The sequence below is a fragment of the Leucoraja erinacea genome, unplaced genomic scaffold (genome assembly GCF_028641065.1).
Source record: "Leucoraja erinacea ecotype New England unplaced genomic scaffold, Leri_hhj_1 Leri_1251S, whole genome shotgun sequence".
NCBI classification, from domain to species: Eukaryota; Metazoa; Chordata; class Chondrichthyes; order Rajiformes; family Rajidae; genus Leucoraja; species Leucoraja erinaceus.
In genome coordinates, this window is record NW_026575508.1 from 26,730 (window position 1) to 44,680 (window position 17,951).

The window sequence follows — 17,951 nt, forward strand, 5'->3', positions numbered from 1 at the left end:
CCTTGTCGGCGTCTCGACTCGTCACTCGCACAAATAGGGAGGTTTCACAGCAGTCGGGTCACGACCCATGACCTGTACTGTTGCTAGGCTAGGCCAAGTGGAGTACACGCGATGTACTGCAGGTAGGCACTCACCCTTGTTTCCAGTGTAGCGGGCCCATTAAAACCCGCAGAAATTGTCAATTTTTTCGCTGTAAATAATGATGGAAATCGGGATAAGCGTGTGAGACATTTAGCCTACTTCACAATTCCAAAAGTGAGGAGAAATGTCGGTAGATAGAAGCGAGAGCGGACAGGACAGCAACAGAGAGTGCTTGGCGAACATTGACTTTTTGCTCACTGCATTTCATCAAATAAGGCATTATTTGTGTTTTTTATTGATTCCTTTGGCATCTAAAAAGTTTCAGAAGTGATAAATCTGGCTGTAAAGTTTTTAAATCGCCCATGGTTCTCAAGTGGGTTTTTACGTACAAAATGAAAACGCATCTGAAGAAAAAATTACAGCCAGATTTATCACTTCAGAGAATGTTTAGATACCAAATGAATCCAGAAAAACACAAATAATACCTTACTGTTGATGAAATGCAGTGAGCAAACGCGATCATTCCCAATATTTTCAATTACGATATCTGCACAGCCAATGTTTACCAAGCACTTTAGCTGCTGTTGCCCCTTCAACTCTCGCTTCTCTTTACCTTCATTTCGCTTCACGTTTGGAATTCTAAAGTTGGGTACGATGTCTCTCACACTTACCCCAACTTCCACAAATTTTTTCAGCGCAAAAATTCAACATTTTGGCGGTTTTGTAACAGGTAGGAAAGTACGCGTTTCTAGCATTAATAACATATACCGGAAGTGATGGATGTCCTCCAGATGGATTGAGCGGCTCCGTGCGTCAAGCCCTATGACCTAGTGACCTTACGTGCAACCCCCGTATAAAGAATTGTCCCGACACGGTGTCGTCTGTCCATCCCCTCCAGAGATGGTGCCTAAGCCGCTGGTTTAGTCCAGCCTTTTATTTTGCTTCGCTGGCTGCTTTGGGCTTTGCTTCCCTGTCCCAGATATGTGGAGGATGAAACGGAAATGACCACTGTAATCTTCCTGCATCTAGCCTGTCCAACCACTTAAGAATTTTGAAGAAAGTTTCTATAAGATCCTCCCTCAATCTTCTAAATTTTAGCGAGTACAAGCCGAGTCTATCCAGTCTTTCTTCATATGAAAGTCCTGACATCCCAGGAATCAGTCTGGTGAACCTTCTCTGTACTCCCTCTATGGCAAGAATGTCTTTCCTCAGATTAGGAGACCAAAACTGTACGCAATACTCCAGGTGTGGTCTCACCAAGACCCTGTACAACTGCAGTAGAACCTCTCTGCTCCTATACTCAAATCCTTTTTGCTATGAATGCTAACATACCATTCGCTTTCTTCACTTCACTTCTACTCCAGCTTTCAGTCCTGGCTGATCTGCCTCTCCCTCTCGACTCCGTTCCCCTGCTTTCTCCCCATAATCCCTGATACCCCTACCAATCAAGAATCCACTCCTAGAAATTATGAACTCATATTTTCACCTCTGGGCCCACAATTCATCAAGGCTTGTCATCACAGCAAACCACCACCTGCTTATCTACAAAATAAACTAGTTTTAGATTTCAAAAAATATTTTATTCATAAAATATCCTGATGTCTGTAAATACAGATGTCAAAGTGACGACAACATCACAGGACCTGTCATTGCGGCGGGACACCACCAGGTGGGAGTGTCGTCCACAAAATAAAGAGCCTGCCTTTTCAATTTGAATATAGTATTTTTTCCCCTTATATTGTATTCTTATACTGTAAGAATATGTTTATATATCCGGAGGATTGAGTTAGTGAATGGAGAACCTGCATTTAAAGTATTAATATTAGGAATATCAGAATAATACTAGGAATATCAGAAGAAAGCATAAGACTTACTACAAGCCATATAACAATTACAGCAGGGAAACAGGCCAACTCGGCCCTTCTAGTCCCTGCCGAACACTTATTCTCCCCTAGTCCCATCTACCTGCACTCAGACCATAACCCTCCATTCCTTTCCCGTCCATATACCTATCCAATTTATTTTTAAATGATAAAATCGAACCTGTATAACCATAGAAACTTTTCAAAGCAGAAAGTCAAATGAACTTTCTCCACTACAGTACAGTATAATAATTGGGAAAAGATTAAAATTAAAATTTTGGATTTTACAATTAAAATGTGGATTACGGAAATGTTACATTTGGAAAGAACTAGACTTGTCTTAACGGACAAACAAGAACTGTTTGTCAGAATATGGTCTCCATTTATTGACTATTTGAAGGGTTAGATCGGTTCGGCACAGGAACCTGACTGAAGTTCGAACTCACGATTAGATCAATAGTTATACTTTACAATTTTCGAACTTCTCTCCAAAGTTGTATTAGTAAATTATTCCATTGTTTATCATGTTTTTTTTCTCTCTCTTTGTTATTTTCTATTAAAAAAAATAGAAGCAGTGTCATTAAATAACTGATAATATTAGTAATGTTTGACTGATACACATGAAATGTTCTTATTATGTACTTGCTTCTAATAAAACATAGAACATAGGTGCAGGAGTAGGCCATTCGGCCCTTCGAGCCTGCACCGTCATTCAATATGATCATCCAACTCAGTATCCTGTACCTGCCTTCTCTCCATACCCCCTGATCCCTTTTAGCCACATCTAACTCCCTCTTAAATATAGCCAATAAACTGTGGCCTCAACTACCTTCTGTGGTAGAGAGTTCCATAGATTCACCACTCTCTGTGTGAAAAATGTTTTCCTCATCTCAGTCCTAAAATATTTCCCCCTTTATCCTTAAACTGTGTGACCCCTTGTCCTGGACTTCCCCAACATCGGGAACAATCTTCCTGCATCTAGCCAGTCCAACCCCTTAAGAATTTTGTAAGTTTCTATAAGATCCCCCCTCAATCTTCTGTTTTAAAATATTAAATTAAAAATAAAAAGTATTGTGTGTCGTTTTGGGCCCCATATCTGAGGGTGGATGTGCTGGTGTAGGCGAGTGTCCACAGGGGGTTCAGCCAGGTTTAGTTTAGTTTAGAGATACAACAAACAAGATGATACAATATATCTTTATTAATCCCAGGAGGGAAATTGATCTGCAAACAGTCATAAAAACACAAAAAAACATGAAATTAACACGAGGAGTGGAGAGGATTCACGATTTGCAAAGATTGCGGGAGGGGAGTCAGTCTCAGTCTCACGACATAAGGGGGAGGGGTTGTACAGTTTGATAGCCACAGGGAAGAAGGATCTCCTGTGGCGTTCTGTGCTGCATCTTGGTGGAACCAGTCTGTTGCTGAAGGTGCTCCTCAGGTTGACCAGTGTGTGTCACAGAGGGGGTGTGAGCTGTATTGTCTGCAGTTTGAGGAACATCCTCCCCTCCAAGACCAACCTCCCCTTGAATCCAACTCCAACTCTGCCCCCAGGACGGAGCCAGCGTTCCCGATATGTTTTGTTGATCGTGTTGGCGTCCACGACCTTTGACCTGCTGCCCCGGCTCACAGCAACGAAGATGGCCACTGGCCACCACCGACTGGTAGAACATCTGCAGCATCTTACTGCAGATGTTGAAGGAGCGGGGCCTTCTCACAAAGTCCAGCCGGCTCCGTCCCATCTTGTACAGGGGCCTCAGCGTTCCTGGACCAGTCCGTTTACTGTCCAGGTACCAACTCCAAGGTACTTGTACTCCCTGGTAAACTGCACATCCACACTATTGATGGAGACAGGGACAGGGGTGTTCCTCTCCTCCTAAAGTCCACCACTAACTCCTTATTCCTACTCTGCCATTTAAACATGGCTGATCTATCTCTCCTTCCTAACCCCATTCTCCTGCCTTCTCCCCGTAACTCCTGACACCCACACTAATCAAGAATATTTTCTATTTTTCTGCCTTAAAAATATCCAGTGATGGCCTTCACCATCTTCTGTGGCAAATAATTCCACTGATTCACCACCTCTGACAAAGGAATTCCTCCTCATCTCCTTCCTAAAAGAATTTCCTTAGATTATGTGGCTACGACCTCTAGTCCTAGACTCTCCCACTTGCAATGAGACCTGGGAGTCATGGTACACCAGCCATTGAAAGTAGGCGTGCAGGTGCAGCAGGCAGTGAAGAAAGCAAATGGTATGTTAGCATTCATAGCAAAAGGATTTGAGTATAGGAGCAGGGAGGTTTCTACTGCAGTTGTACAGGGTCTTGGTGAGACCACACCTGGAGTATTGCGTACAGTTTTGGTCTCCTAATCTGAGAAAGACATTCTTGCCATAGAGGGAGTGCAGAGAAGGTTCACCAGACTGATTCCTGTGATGTCAGGACTTTCATATGAAGAAAGACTGGATAGACTTGGCTTGTACTCGCTAGAATTTAGAAGATTGGGGGGATCTTATAGAAATGTACAAAATTCTTAAGGGGTTGGACAGGATAGATGCAGGAAGATTGTTCCCGATGTTGGGGAAGTCCAGGACAAGGGGTCACAGTTTAAGGATAAGGGGGAAATCTTTTAGGACCGAGATGAAAAAAACATTTTTCACACAGAGAGTGGTGAATCTGTGGAATTCTCTGCCACAGAAGGTAGTTGAGGCCAGTTCATCGGCTATATTTAAGAGGGAGTTAGATGTGGCCCTTGTGGCTAAAGGGATCTGGGGGTATGGAGAGAAGGCAGGTACGGGATACTGAGTTGGATGATCAGCCATGATCATATTGAATGGTGGCGCAGGCTCGAAGGGCCGAATGGCCTACTCCTGCACCTATTGTCTTTGTTTCTATGTTTGGGGAAGGCTAGGACTATTGACTATTGGCACTGTGCAGGAGGATGAGGGGTGATCTTTTCGAGGTGTACAAAAATCATGAGAGGAATGGATCGGGTAGATGCACAGGGTGAATCGAGGACCAGGGGACATAGGTTTGAGTTGTGAGAGGGGGCGGGGGGGGTGGGGGGGGAGGGGGTGGGGGGGGGGGGGGGGGGGGGGGGGGGGGGGGGAAGATTAAATAGGAACCTGAGGGGTAGCTTTTCCACCCAGAGTGTGGTGGGTGTACGGAACTAGCTGCCGGAGGAGGTAGTTGTGGCTGGGACTATCCCAACACTTGGTCCGTGGAATTCTCTGCCTCAGAGGGCGGTGGAGGCCAGTTCTCTGGATGCTTTCAAGAGAGAGCTGGATAGGGCTCTTAAAAATAGTGGAGTCAGGGGATATGGGGAGAAGGCAGGAACGGGGTACTGATTGGGGATGATCACATTGAATGGCGGTGCTGGCTGGAAGGGCCGAATGGCCTACTCCTGCACCTATTGTCTATTGTCAGTACATGGATAGATAGGACGGGTTTGGAGGGATTTGGGCCAAACGTGGGCAGGTGGGACTAGTGTAGATGGGCTAGTGTGGGCAAGTTGGGCCGAAGGGCCTGTTTCCGTGCTGTATCACTGCGACTTTCCCTCCCCTCCCCCCTCTCTCAATCTCTCAGACGCCAGGCCTCTGGTTTGCTGGAAGCTTCTCCCTCTCCCTCTCCCACACCGAGAGGCGAAGGGCACTGAGTCGACGGTAGAGACACTCGCTCCACAAGGAGGGGACGGAGTCTGTGGAGGGGGAGAGGGGGAGGGTGAAACCTTGCGAAGGGAGGATGAGAGGGGGGTGGTCCGTGAAACTCTCGTAGATGTCTCCTGTGGAGGGAAAAATGAATAGCATCCAAACAGTTAGAATGTCTCTTGCTCTCCCTTCCTCCCTACCTCCTCTCTCCCTTCCACCCTCCATCCCTCATTCCCTCCCTCCCTACCTCCTCTCTCCCTTCCACGCTCCCTCCATCCCTCCCTCATCCCCTCCCTCCCTCATTCCCTCTCTCAACCTCTCCAAAACTATCTCAAAGCTTTCTGAAAATGTTCCAAAACTCTCCCAAACGCTCACTCATTCCGTTCCCTCTTTCCCTCACTCCGTGCCTCTGTCCCTCCCCCCTCTCCCCCTCCTCTCCCCCCTCTCCCTCCCTCCCCCGCCCCCCTCCATCCCTCCCCCCTCCATCCCTCCCCTCCCCTCCATCCCTTCCCTCCCTCCTCCCTCCCTCCCTCCATCCCTCCCTCTCCCCTCCATTCCCCTTCTCCCTCCATTCCTCCTTCCCTCCCTCCCCTCCTCCATCCCTCCCTCTACCTCCATCCCTCCTTCCCTCCCTCCCCATCCCCTCCCTCCTTCCCCTCCATCCCTCCATCTCCCTCCATCCCCCTCTCTCCCTCCCATCCCTCCTCCTCCCCTCCTATCCTCCTCTCCCCTCTCCCTCCCTCTCCCCTCCTCCTCCCCTCCTCCCTCATCCTCCCCCCTCTCCCTCCTCCCTCTCCCTCCATCCCTCCTCCTCCCTTCACTCCCTCCATCCCTCCCTCCCTCCTCTTCCCTCTCCCTCCCTCCCTCTCCCTCCATCTCTCTCTCCTTTCCCCCTCCATCCCCTCCCTCTCCCTCCATCCTTTCCCCTCCCCCTCCATCCCTTCCCTCTCCCTCCATCCCCTCTCTCCCCTCCATCCCCTCCCTCTCCCCCCATCCCTCCCTCTCCCTCCCCTCCCCCCTCCCCCTCCATCCCCTCCTCTCCCTCCATCCCCCCCTCCCCCTCCTCCTCCCCTCCCTCTCCCCTCCATCCCTCCCTCTCCCTCCCTCCCCCTCCATCCCTCCCTCCCTCCCCCCCCCCCTCTCCCCCCCTCCCTCCCCCCCCTCTCCCTCCATCCCCCCCCTCCCCCTCCATCCCTCCCTCTCCCTCCATCTCCCCTCCATCCCTCCCTCTCCCCTCCATCCCTCTCCCTCTCCCTCCCTCCCCCCTCCCTCCATCCCTCTCTCCCCCCTCCATCCCCCCCCTCCCTCCCCCTCACCTCTCTGTAGCCTCTCAGTCTCCTCCGGAGGGTTCCAGCCTGTGGGGTGACTCTGGTTTTTACCCAAGTGATAGTTTCGAAGGAGATGCCAAACCTGGGCTGTGTTTATGGCTGAATGGCCTTTGTGTATGTTGGTCCAACTCATCTGGGAGAGAGAGCAGGGGGAGAGAGGAGAGAGAGAGAGGTGGGAGAGAGGAGGGAGAGTGAGAGTGGGGAGAGAGGAGGGAGAGAGAGGGGAGAGAGATGGGGAGAGAGGAGGAGAGAGAGAGAGATTACAATCATGTGTAGTCTTTCCATTCACCGTCCCCCTCTCTCCCCTTCTCTCCATCTCTCCCCCTCCCCCTCCCTCACCCCATCTCTCCCTCCCTGCCCCTCTCTCTCCCTCTACCCCCTCCCTCTCTCTCCCCAATTTTTCCCCTCTCTTTCTCCCCCCCCTCTCCCACCCTCTCCCTCTCTTTCCTCATCTCTCCCCCTCTCCCCATTTTCCTCCCCCTCTCTCTCCCGCCCTCTCCCTCCCTCTCTCTCCCCATTTATCTCCCCTCTCTCTCCCCCCGCTCTCTCCACCTCTCTCCCAATCTCTCTCCCCCCTCCGTCTCCCCCACTCTCTCCCCCCTTCTCTCCCTCTCTCCCCCTCCCTTTCCCTGTCTCCCACCTTCAGGAGATTGGTCTTGGGAATGCAGAGAAGGTTTACAGCAGCTGAGAACTTTCTGAAGTACAAAGCCGCAATGTCTCCCAGCGCCACCTCTTGCAGCCAGTCCAGGACCAGGTCCAGGTTGGTCCTTATCTGCACGGCCCTGGTCCACTGGTAGAAGGGAGACCGTTCTCCTGGGGTGGGTGGAAAAATGGATATCAACGGGGCGATCTCTCCCGATCTCCAGCAAACCCTCCCAGGTCCAACTAAATCGTCTCAGGTCCCACAAAACCGTATCACATCCTACCAAACCCTCCCAGGTCTCACCAACGCTCTCATTTCTCTCCAAACCATCCAATATCCTTCCAAACCCTTCAAAGTCCCACCAAACCATCTCAGATCCCACCAAACCATCCGAGGTCCTATCAAACCTGACCAGGTTCCAGCAAATCCTCCCATTCTCCACCAAACATTCTCAGGTCCCACCAACCCCTCCCAGACCTCAACAAACCATCTCAGCTTGTTCCAAACCCTCCCAGATCTCACCAAACATTCCGATTCTCCACCAAAACCTCCCTGATCCCAGCAAACCATCCCACGTCCCACCAAACTCTGCCAGATTCCACCAAACCATCTAAGGTCCCAGCAAACCCTCCCAATCTCCACTAAACCCTCCCAGATACCACCAAACCATCTCAGACCCAACAAACCCTCCCAAATCTCACTAAACCATCTCAGATATAAGCACTGGTGACAGTGTGCAATTTTGGTCTCCAAATTTGAGGAAGGACATTCTTGTCATTGGGGGAGTGCAGCGTAGGTTCACCAGGTTAATTCGCAGGACGGCAAGACTCATATGTTCAAAGAATGGAGCGACTGGGCTTGTATACACTGGAATTTAGAAGGATGAGGGAGGATCTTATTGAAACATGTAAGACTATTAAGGGATTGGACATGCTTGATGCAGGAAAAATGTTCCCAATGTTGGAGGGAGCCAGGACCAGGGGTCACACAGTTTAAGAACAAGGAGTAGTCCATTTAGAACGGAGATGACGAGAAACCTTTTCACCCAGAGTGTTGTGAATCTGTGGAATTCTCTGCCTCAGAATGCAGCGGAGGCCAATTCACTGGATGCATTCAAAGAGAGATTTAGATAGAGCTCTTAGGGCTAACTGAATCAATGGATTATGGGGAGAAATCAGGATAGTGATCATATTGAATGGCGGTGCTGGCTCGAAGGGCCAAATGGCCGACTCCTGCACTTATTGTCTACTGTCTATCCCTCCCAATCACCACTTAACCTCGCAGATCTCCCTAAACCCTCCCACATCGTTTCAACCCCTTCCAGGTCCCACCAAACCACCTCAGGTCCCAACAAACCATCCGAGGTCCCATCAAACCCTCCCATTCCCCACCAAACCATCCCAGGTCCCACAAAACTCTGCCAGATTCCACCAAACCACCTCAGGTCCCAACAGACCATCCGAGGTCCCATCAAACCCTCCCATTCCCCACCAAACCATCCGAGGTCTCATCAAACTCTGCCAGATTCCACCAAACCATCTAAGGTCCCAACAAACCCTCCCAATCTCCTCGAAACCCTCCCAGATACCTCCCAACCATCTCAGGCCCAAGCAACCCATCTCAGGTCCTACCAATCCATCTCCATATAAGCATATAACAATTACAGCACGTAAACAGGCCATCTCAGCCCTTCAAGTCCGTGCCGAACACGTATTCTCCCCTAGTCCCATCTACCTGCACTCAGACCATAACCCTCCATTCCTTTCCCGTCCATATACCTATCCAATTTATTTTTAAATGATAAAATTGAACCTGCCTCCACCACTTCCACTGGAAGCTGATTCCACACAGCTACCACTCTCTGAGTAAAGAAGTTCCCCCTCATGTTACCCCTAAACTTCTGTCCCTTACTTCTCAAATCATGTCCTCTTGTTTGAATCTTCCCTACTCTCAATGGGAAAAGCTTATCCATGTCAACTTTGTCTATCCCTCTCATCATTTTAAAGACCTCCTTAACCTTCTGCGCTCCAAAGAATAAAGCCCTAACTTGTTCAACCTTTCTCTGTAACTTAGTTGCTGAAACCCAGGCAAACATTCTAGTAAATCTCCTCTGTACTCTCTCTATTTTGTTGACATCCGTCCTATAATTAGGCGACCAAAATTGTACACCATACTCCAGAATTGGCCTCACCAATGCCTTGTACAATTTTAACATTACATCCCAACTTCTATACTCAATGCTCTGATTTATAAAGGCCAGCACAACCTCAGACCCAACAAACCCTGTTAAATCTCACCGAACCATCTCAGATCCAAGCCCTGGCGAGACCACACCTGGACTATTGTGTGAAAGTTTGGTCTCCAAATTTGAGGAAGGACATCCTTGCCATTGGGGGACTGCAGCGTAGGTTCACCAGGTTAATTCCCGGGATGGCTAGACTGTCATATGTTGAAAGAAGGGAGCGGTTGGGCTTGTATACTCTGGAATTTAGAAGGATGAGAGGCACCCTTACTGAAACATGAAAGATTATTAAGAGATTGGACATGCAGGAGAAATGTTCCCGATGTTGGGGGGAATCCAAAACCTGGGGCCGCACACAGTTTAAGTTTAAGGCCATTTGGGACAGCGATGAGGAGAAACCTTTTCACCAAGAGAGTTGTGAATCTGTGGAATTCTCTGCCTCAGAAGGCAGTGGAGGCCAATCCATTGGGTGCATTCAAAAGAGATTCAGAGACTCTTAGGGCTAACGGAATCAAGGGATATGGGGAGAAGGCAGGAACGGGGTACAGATTGTGGATGATCAGTCGTGATCATATTGAATGGCAGTGCTGGCTCGAAGGGCCGAACGGCCTACTCCTGCACCTATTGTCTATTGTCTAACGTCTAACCTTCCCAATCTCCACTTAACTCTCCCAGATCGCTCCAAACCCTCCCACATACTTCCAACCCCTTTGAGGTCCCACAAAACCATTTCAGATAACTCCAAGCCATCTCAGGTCCATCCAAACCATCTCAGATAGTTCGAAAACCCTCCTAGATCTCACCTAATCATCTCAGGTGCCAACAAACCATCCGAGGTCCCATCAAAACCCTCACAGTTTCCAGCAAACCCTCCCATTCTACACCAAACCTTCTCAGGTCCCACCAAACAAAACCTCCCAGATCACACCAAACTATCCCAGGTCTGACCAGATTCTCCCAGGGCCAAGCAATCTCTTCAAGATCCCACCAAACCATCTCAGACCCAAACAAACTATCTGATATCTCACAAAACCATCTCAGATCCAAGCAAATCACCTCTGGTCCCACCAAATCCTCCCAGATCCCACCAAACCATCTCAGACCCAAACAAACTATCTGATATCTCACAAAACCATCTCAGATCCAAGCAAATCATCTCTGGTCCCACCAAACCCTCCCAGGTCCCACCAAACCATCTCAGATCTATCGAAACCCTCCCACTCACAACGAAACATTCATAGAAACATAGAAACAAGGTGCAGGAGTAGGCCATTCTGCCCTTCGAGCCTGAACCGTCATTCAAAATGATCATGGCTGCTCATTCAACTTAGTATCCCGTACCTGCCTCCTCTCAATGATCCCTTTAGCCACAAGGGCCACATCTAACTCCCTCTTAAATATAGCCAATGAACTGGCCTCAACTACCTTCTGTGGCAGAGAATTCCACAGATTCTGTGTGAAAAACGTTTTTCTCATCTTGGTCCTAAAAGACTTCCCCCTTATCCTTAAACTGTGACCCCTTGTTCTGGACTTCCCCAACATCGGGAACAATCTTCTTGCATCTAGCCTGTCCAACACCTGAAGAATTTTGTAAGTTTCTATAAGATCCCCCCCATAATCGTCTAAATTCTAGCGAGTACAAGCCGAGTCTATCCAGTCTTTCTTCATAAGAAAGTCCTGACATCCCAGGAATCAGTCTGGTGAACCTTCTCTGTACTCCCTCTATGGCAAGAATGTCCTTCTCAGATTTGGAGACCAAAACTGTACGCAATACTCCAGGTGTGGTCTCACCAAGACCCTGTACAACTGCAGTAGAACCTCCCTGCTCCTATACTCTCAAATCCTTTTGCTATGAATGCTGACATACCATTGGCTTTCCTCAGATTAGGATGTCCCCTCCACAACCCTCCCAGATCTCGCTGAATCTCCCAATCCTGATACGGGGCCTCACCTCCATTTCAGCAGATCCCCGGACCACTCACCTCGTTCCATCAGAGCGTTGAGCAAGGAGGAGTCGCAGAAGAAGAACGCATAGCCGAACATCTGGGACATCAGGTCAGGGTGGAGCTGGGAGGCCCGGCCCAGATCCAGGGCAGCCCGGAAAATGTCCACCACCTTCTCTACTCCAGCTGGGAATCGAGGGAGATCTCCCTCGCCTTCCCCTCCTCCACCCTCCTTCTCCTCTCCCTCGCACACTCCTGCAGCGAAGGGGTTGGTGTCTAGGAGGGACGGGAGGGCAGAGTGGAGGGTCTGGAGGGAAGAGGGAGAGGGTTAGGAGGTGGAAGGTGTTGGGGGAGATTGAGAGGAGGGGTGGATAGGGAGGGAGGGGGATTGGGAGGGGGCGAGAGGGATGTTTCGAGGGATTTGAAGACGTGAAAGGAGATGGGGAGAGAAAGAGGGAGAGGCGTAGGGTAGGGTAGGGTAGGAGAGGGAGAGGGAGGGGAGGCAAGGAAGAGAGGCCAGAGGGTTAGAGAGGGTGGGAGAGAGATATGGAGGGGAGAGGGAGGGGGAGTTTTAGAGGGGGAAGGTTTTGGAGGAGGGAGGGAAAGGGGTGGAGGGGAGAGAGTGGGAGAGAGGGAGTGGGAATGAGTCGTAGAGGAGGAGAGAGATGGAGTGAGAGGTTTTGAGGGAGGTTCAGGGGAGGGGAGGGACATTGAGGGAGGGAGGGAAGATAGTGAGGGGGAGGGCAGAGGATAGGGAAGTGGGGGAGGGTAAGCGAGAGCAATAGATTTTTTTGAAGATTTCGAGGAGAGAGATTGAGGGACAGGGAGGGAGGGAGAGAGAGAAGGTTGGAGGGGTAGGGTGAGAGAGGAGTGGAAGATGGAGGGGAGAGAGAGGGAGATGGAGGCGGAGGGAGAGCGAGGGGAGGCGAGGAGGAGAGAGGGTCAGAGGGTTTTGGAGGGAGAGGGAGATGGAGGGGAGAGAGTGTTAGGTGAGGGGAAGAGAGAGGGGGGACAGGGAGAGTGTTAGAGGAGGGGAGGTTGAGGGGAGGGGGGGAAGAGGGAGAGGCGTTGGGGTAAAAGAGGAGATGGAGTCTCCCCCCTCTGTTACAAATGTGCATTCTCAAAACTCCACTTTTGTCTCCTGTACAAAACTTCATAAATTCTGGAATGAAATTTTTGGAACTTTTACAAAACTATTTAACGCAAAACCGAACCCCGATATAGAACTGATTATCTTCGGATCAATGGAAGACGGATGTAAACTAACGACGTCTCAAAAATCTCTTCTTAACCTTGGCTTCATAACGGCAAAAAAACTTGTACTTAAATTTTGGAAAAATGCAGCCCAAAATGTGGATGACAAACATGTCTGCAATGTTACATCTTGAAGAAATGTGATTCCTCCTGTTAGGCAAAACAGACCCCAATTCTCAATGATTTGGTCTTTTATCGATTTTTTACAAGCATATGGTTGCAACACAACCTTAGAAATTAAACATTTCAAAACCGGGTGAATGGGGGGACAAAGATATTAAATAGTGGCTTGCAAAAGTGTTCATATCCCTTGAACTTTTCCACATTTTGTCACGTTACAACCACAAACGTAAATGTATTTTATTGGAATTTTATGTGATAGACCAACACAAAGTGGTGCATAATTGTGAAGTGGAAGGAAAATGTTACATTGTTTTCAATTATTTTTACAAATAAAAAGCTGAAAAGTGTGGCGTGCAAAAGTATTCAGCCCTCCCGAGTCAATACTTTGTAGAACCACCTTTCGCTGCAATTACAGCTGCAAGTCTTTTGGGGTATGTCTCTACCAGCTTTGCACATCTAGAGGCTGAAATTTTTGCCCATTCTTCTTTGCAAAATAGCTCAAGCTCAGTCAGATTGGATGGAGAGCGTCTGTGAACAGCAATTTTCAAGTCTTGCCAGAGATTCTCAATTGGATTTAGGTCTGGACTTTGACTGGGCCATTCTAACACATGAATATGCTTTGATCTAAACCATTCCATTGTAGCTCTGGCTGTATGTTTAGGGTTGTTGTCCTGCTGGAAGGTGAACCTCCGCCCCAGTCTCAAGTCTTTTGCAGACTCTAACAGGTTTTCTTCCAAGATTGCCCTGTATTTGGCTCCATCCATCTTCCCATCAACTCTGACCAGCTTCCCTGTCCCTGCTGAAGAAAAGCATCCCCACAGCATGATGCTGCCACCACCATGTTTCACAGTGGGGATGGTGTGTTCAGGGTGATGTGCAGTGTTACTTTTCCCCCACACATAGCGTTTTGCATTTAGGCCAAAAACTTCAATTTTGGTCTCATCTGACCAGAGCACCTTCCTCCACATGTTTGCTGTGTCCCCCACATGGCTTGTGGCAAACTGCAAACGGGACTTCTTATGGCTTTTTTCGAACAATGGCTTTCTTCTTGCCACTCTTCCATAAAGGCCCGATTTGTTGAGTGCACGACTAATAGTTGTCCTGTGGGCAGATTCTCCCACCTGAGCTGTGGATCTCTGCAGCTCCTCCAGAGTTACCATGGCTGCTTCTTTGATCAATGCTCTCCTTGCCCGGCCTGTCAGTTTAGGTGGACAGCCATGTCTTGGTAGGTTTGCAGTTGTGCCATAGTCTTTCCATTTTTGGATGATGGATTGAACAATGCTCCGTGAGATGTTCAAAGTTTGGGATTTTTTTTATAACCTAGCCCTGCTTTAAACTTCTCCACAACTTTATCCCTGACCTGTCTGGTATGTTCCTTGGGCTTCATGATGCTGTTTGTTCACTAATGTTCTCTAACAAACCTCTGAGGCCTTCACAGAACAGCTGTATTTATACTGAGATTAGATTACAAACAAGTGGATTCTATTTACTAATTAGGTGACTTCTGAAGGCAATTGGTTGCACTGGATTTGATTTAGGGGTATCAGAGTAAAGGGGGCTGAATACTTTTGCACGCCACACTTTTCATTTTTTTATTTGTAAAAAAATTTGAAAACCATGTATCATTTTCCTTCCACTTCATAATTATGCGCCACTTTGTGTTGGTCTATCACATAAAATCCCAATAAAATACATTTACGTTTGTGGTTGTAACGTGACAAAATGTGGAAAAGTTCAAGGGGTATGAATACTTCTACAAGCCACTGTATATCTCTCTCAATCTCTTTATTTTTTATTTCCTTTCTGTCTCTCTATCTCGTTTTTTTTCTCTTCTTTTTTTTCCACTCTATCCCCTTCACAGAGAGTGGTGAATCTGTGGAACTCTCTGCTACAGAAGGTAGTTGAGGCCACAGTTCATTGGCTATATTTAAGAGGGAGTTAGATGTGGCCCTTGTGGCTAAAGGGATCAGGGGGTATGGAGAGAAGGCAGGGATGAGATACTGAGTTGGATGATCAGCCATGATCATATCGAATGGCGGTGCAGGCTGGAAGGGCTGAATGGCCTACTCCTGTACCTATGTTCTATGTTTCTATGTTTCTACTTTTTCTTTGGGCTTTCTTTACTATCCCACAAACCAACACCGTCGTCACGGCTTATGATATTATTTTCTTCTCTATCTTGACTTGTTTCATTTCCAGTTCTATTCTGTTAAATTTGAAACAAGAAGTTGTACATGAACTGTAATATCTCATTATGTATTAGGTACCTTATGTACTATACTATTGTACTTACCTCTAATAAAAAAAATATATATTTTAAATGAAAGAAACGAGGAGATGGAGCAGAAGGTGATGGAGGGAGAGGCAGGGGAGGAGGAGAAGAGGTCGGAGGGTTTTGGAGCGAGGGAGGGAGATGAAGTGAGATAGAGAGAGGGAGTTTTAGAGGGGGAAGAGACGGGGGAGATTTTTGGGGGTCGGTGAGGGAGAGGGAGAGGGAGAGGGAGAGGGAATTGCCCCAACGCATCACTGGTTCCCTCGCTCCCCTCCATTGAGTCTGTCCAAAGCAAGCGTTGTCTGCGGAGGGCGCTCAGCATCGCCAAGGACTGCTCTCACCCCAACCATGGACTGTTTACCCTCCTACCATCCGGGAGGCGCTACAGGTCTCTCCGTTGCCGAACCAGCAGGTCGAGGAACAGCTTCTTTCCGGCGGCTGTCACTCTACTCAACAACGTACCTCGGTGACTGCCAATCACCACCACCCCCCGACACTTATTATTATTTATTCAAATCGTTTGCTATGTCGCTCTTCAAGGGAGATGCTAAATGCATTTCGTTGTCTGTACTGTACACTGACAATGACAATTAAAATTGAATCTGAATCTGAAAGGGAGAGGGAGAGGGAGAGGGAGGGAGATTGAGGGGAAGGAGGTGAAGGACTTTGAGGTGAGTGTGTTTTTGAGGCGAATACTCAGCGTTTCGGTGACGGGACACGCGTGTGTTTTGGGCGCGGGGTTACACGCACCTTGGTGAGGTGGTACACGCATCGCTGGAACATGCAGACGAGAACCTCATCCAACACGACCAGGGATTCATCGGCCGGATCCGGCTCCACCGATGTTGGTCGGTCCTGGAGAAAATCTGCCGGAGGAGAGAGAGAGGGGGTGAGTGTGTTAATCCTGGGGGGGAGAGAGAGAGGGGGGAGAGAGTGGAGAGAGAGAGGGGGAGAGTGGGAGAGAGAGGGGGAAATGGGAGGGAAAGGTGGAGAGAGGGGGAGAGGGAGAGAGAGAGAAGGAGAGAGGGAGAGAGAAGGGGGAGTGAGAGAGAAGGGGGAGAGAGAGAGAGAGGGGAAGAGAGACGGGAGAAGAGAGGGAGAGGGGGAGGGGGAGGGGAGAGGGAGAGAGAGAGGGGAAGGAAGAAGAGAGGTGGCAGGAGGAGAGAGGGGGGAGAAGACGTGGGTAAACCTACCCATCTTCAACCTCTTCTTCAACCTCCATGGCTGTTTTTTGCACAACGTTGAGGAGTTCGATAGAGTTGGCCATCCAGTAAATTAGAGGGCGCAGGTCGGCCTTCAAGGTTTCCACCTCTGACCCCTGGGGGGTGGGGTAGTCCTGTGATTCTCTGGAGGAGAGAGAGAGTGGGGGAGAGAGAGGGAGGGGTGAGAGAGGCAGAGAGAGAGAGAGAGGGTCAACACCGTCGTCTCTCTCCCCCCTCTCTCTCCCCTCTACCTCTCCCCCCTCTCTCGCTCTCCCTCTAGGAAAAAACTCTAACTCTCCCTCCTCTCTCTCCCCCTCTCTAACTCTCCCCCTCTAATTCCCCCCTCTCCCCCCCTCCCCCCTCCGCCCCTCATCCCCCCCCTCTAACTCTCCCCCTCTAATTCTCCCCCCTCTCTCTCCAACCCTCTCCCCCTCTCTCTCTCTCTCCCCCTCTCTATCCCCCTCTCTCTCTCTTCACTCCCACTCTCTCTCTCTCCCTCCTCTCTCTCTCTCTCTCTCTCTCCTCCCCTCTCTCTCCACAGATCCCATTTCTCACCTCTCCTCCTCCTTCGTTCCGACATCCTTGATATTTTCCTGAAAGGAATTTAGGAAAAAAATGGGAATGTCATAAAGAAATGAATTTTGTAGTAAGTAGTGGATTAAAATGGCCTCCCTCCCCACCCTCCCCTCATGGCCCTCTGCTCACCCAAGCCGCCTTCTTGACTGCCTTGGCCACCTTGAGAAGGAAGGGGGGCACCAGCCAGGGTCCCAGGCTCTCCGAAACGTGCCGTATACAGATGGCAAGCAAGTAGGCCGGAACTAGGCCGGAGGCTTCGGCCTCTTTCTCCCCGTCGCCAGGGCAACCGCCCCCTCTCACGGCCTCCTCCAAAATGGCCGTCGTCTCAGCCTGGTCCTGCCCCCGGAACTTTAGCACCAATTCCCTGCTCTCCAGGTAGGCCCGAAAGGCCTCCTGACTTTCCTGGGGCCCGCGGCCGCAGAGGAGGCAGGAGAACGGGCTGGGGTCCCCCTGCTTCCCTGCGGGAGGGGCCGGATACCAATCCGGGCGGGCCGAATACTTCCCTGGGTCGCGGAACATCAGGAGAACGTGCCGACCCAAACCAAGGAGGTCTCCTGAGGTGATGCAGGTCTCCCCCTGAACCGGGGAGCCATTCTTGGTCAACAGGGCCCCTGGGTAAGGCCTGACGTAGGCCGAGGGGTCCCGGCCTTCTTTGTTGACCCGGCGAATGCGGAAATGCAGGGGCAAGATGTCTGGAGCAATAATTGAGGTGTCGGGGGCCAGATTCTCCGCGGACTGGTTGGTGTTCCCAAAGGTGTGGCTCTTGCCCTGTATCAGATTAG

The 17,951-nt window shown here is 49.6% G+C and overlaps 1 protein-coding gene across 1 annotated transcript; it reads right to left on the reverse strand.

Annotated features, from left to right (window-relative positions):
• Positions 1 to 5,046: 5,046 nt before the first annotated feature.
• LOC129715563 (ras-interacting protein 1-like) lies at positions 5,047 to 17,943 on the reverse strand (the record flags this gene model as incomplete). Its single annotated transcript, XM_055665435.1, has 8 exons — positions 5,047 to 5,720; positions 6,903 to 7,047; positions 7,555 to 7,727; positions 11,782 to 12,049; positions 16,142 to 16,295; positions 16,585 to 16,737; positions 17,149 to 17,186; positions 17,299 to 17,943. Coding segments are annotated over 8 exons (1,776 nt in total), but the record flags the coding sequence as incomplete, so codon positions are not given.
• Between the last annotated feature and the right edge of the window lie 8 nt (positions 17,944 to 17,951).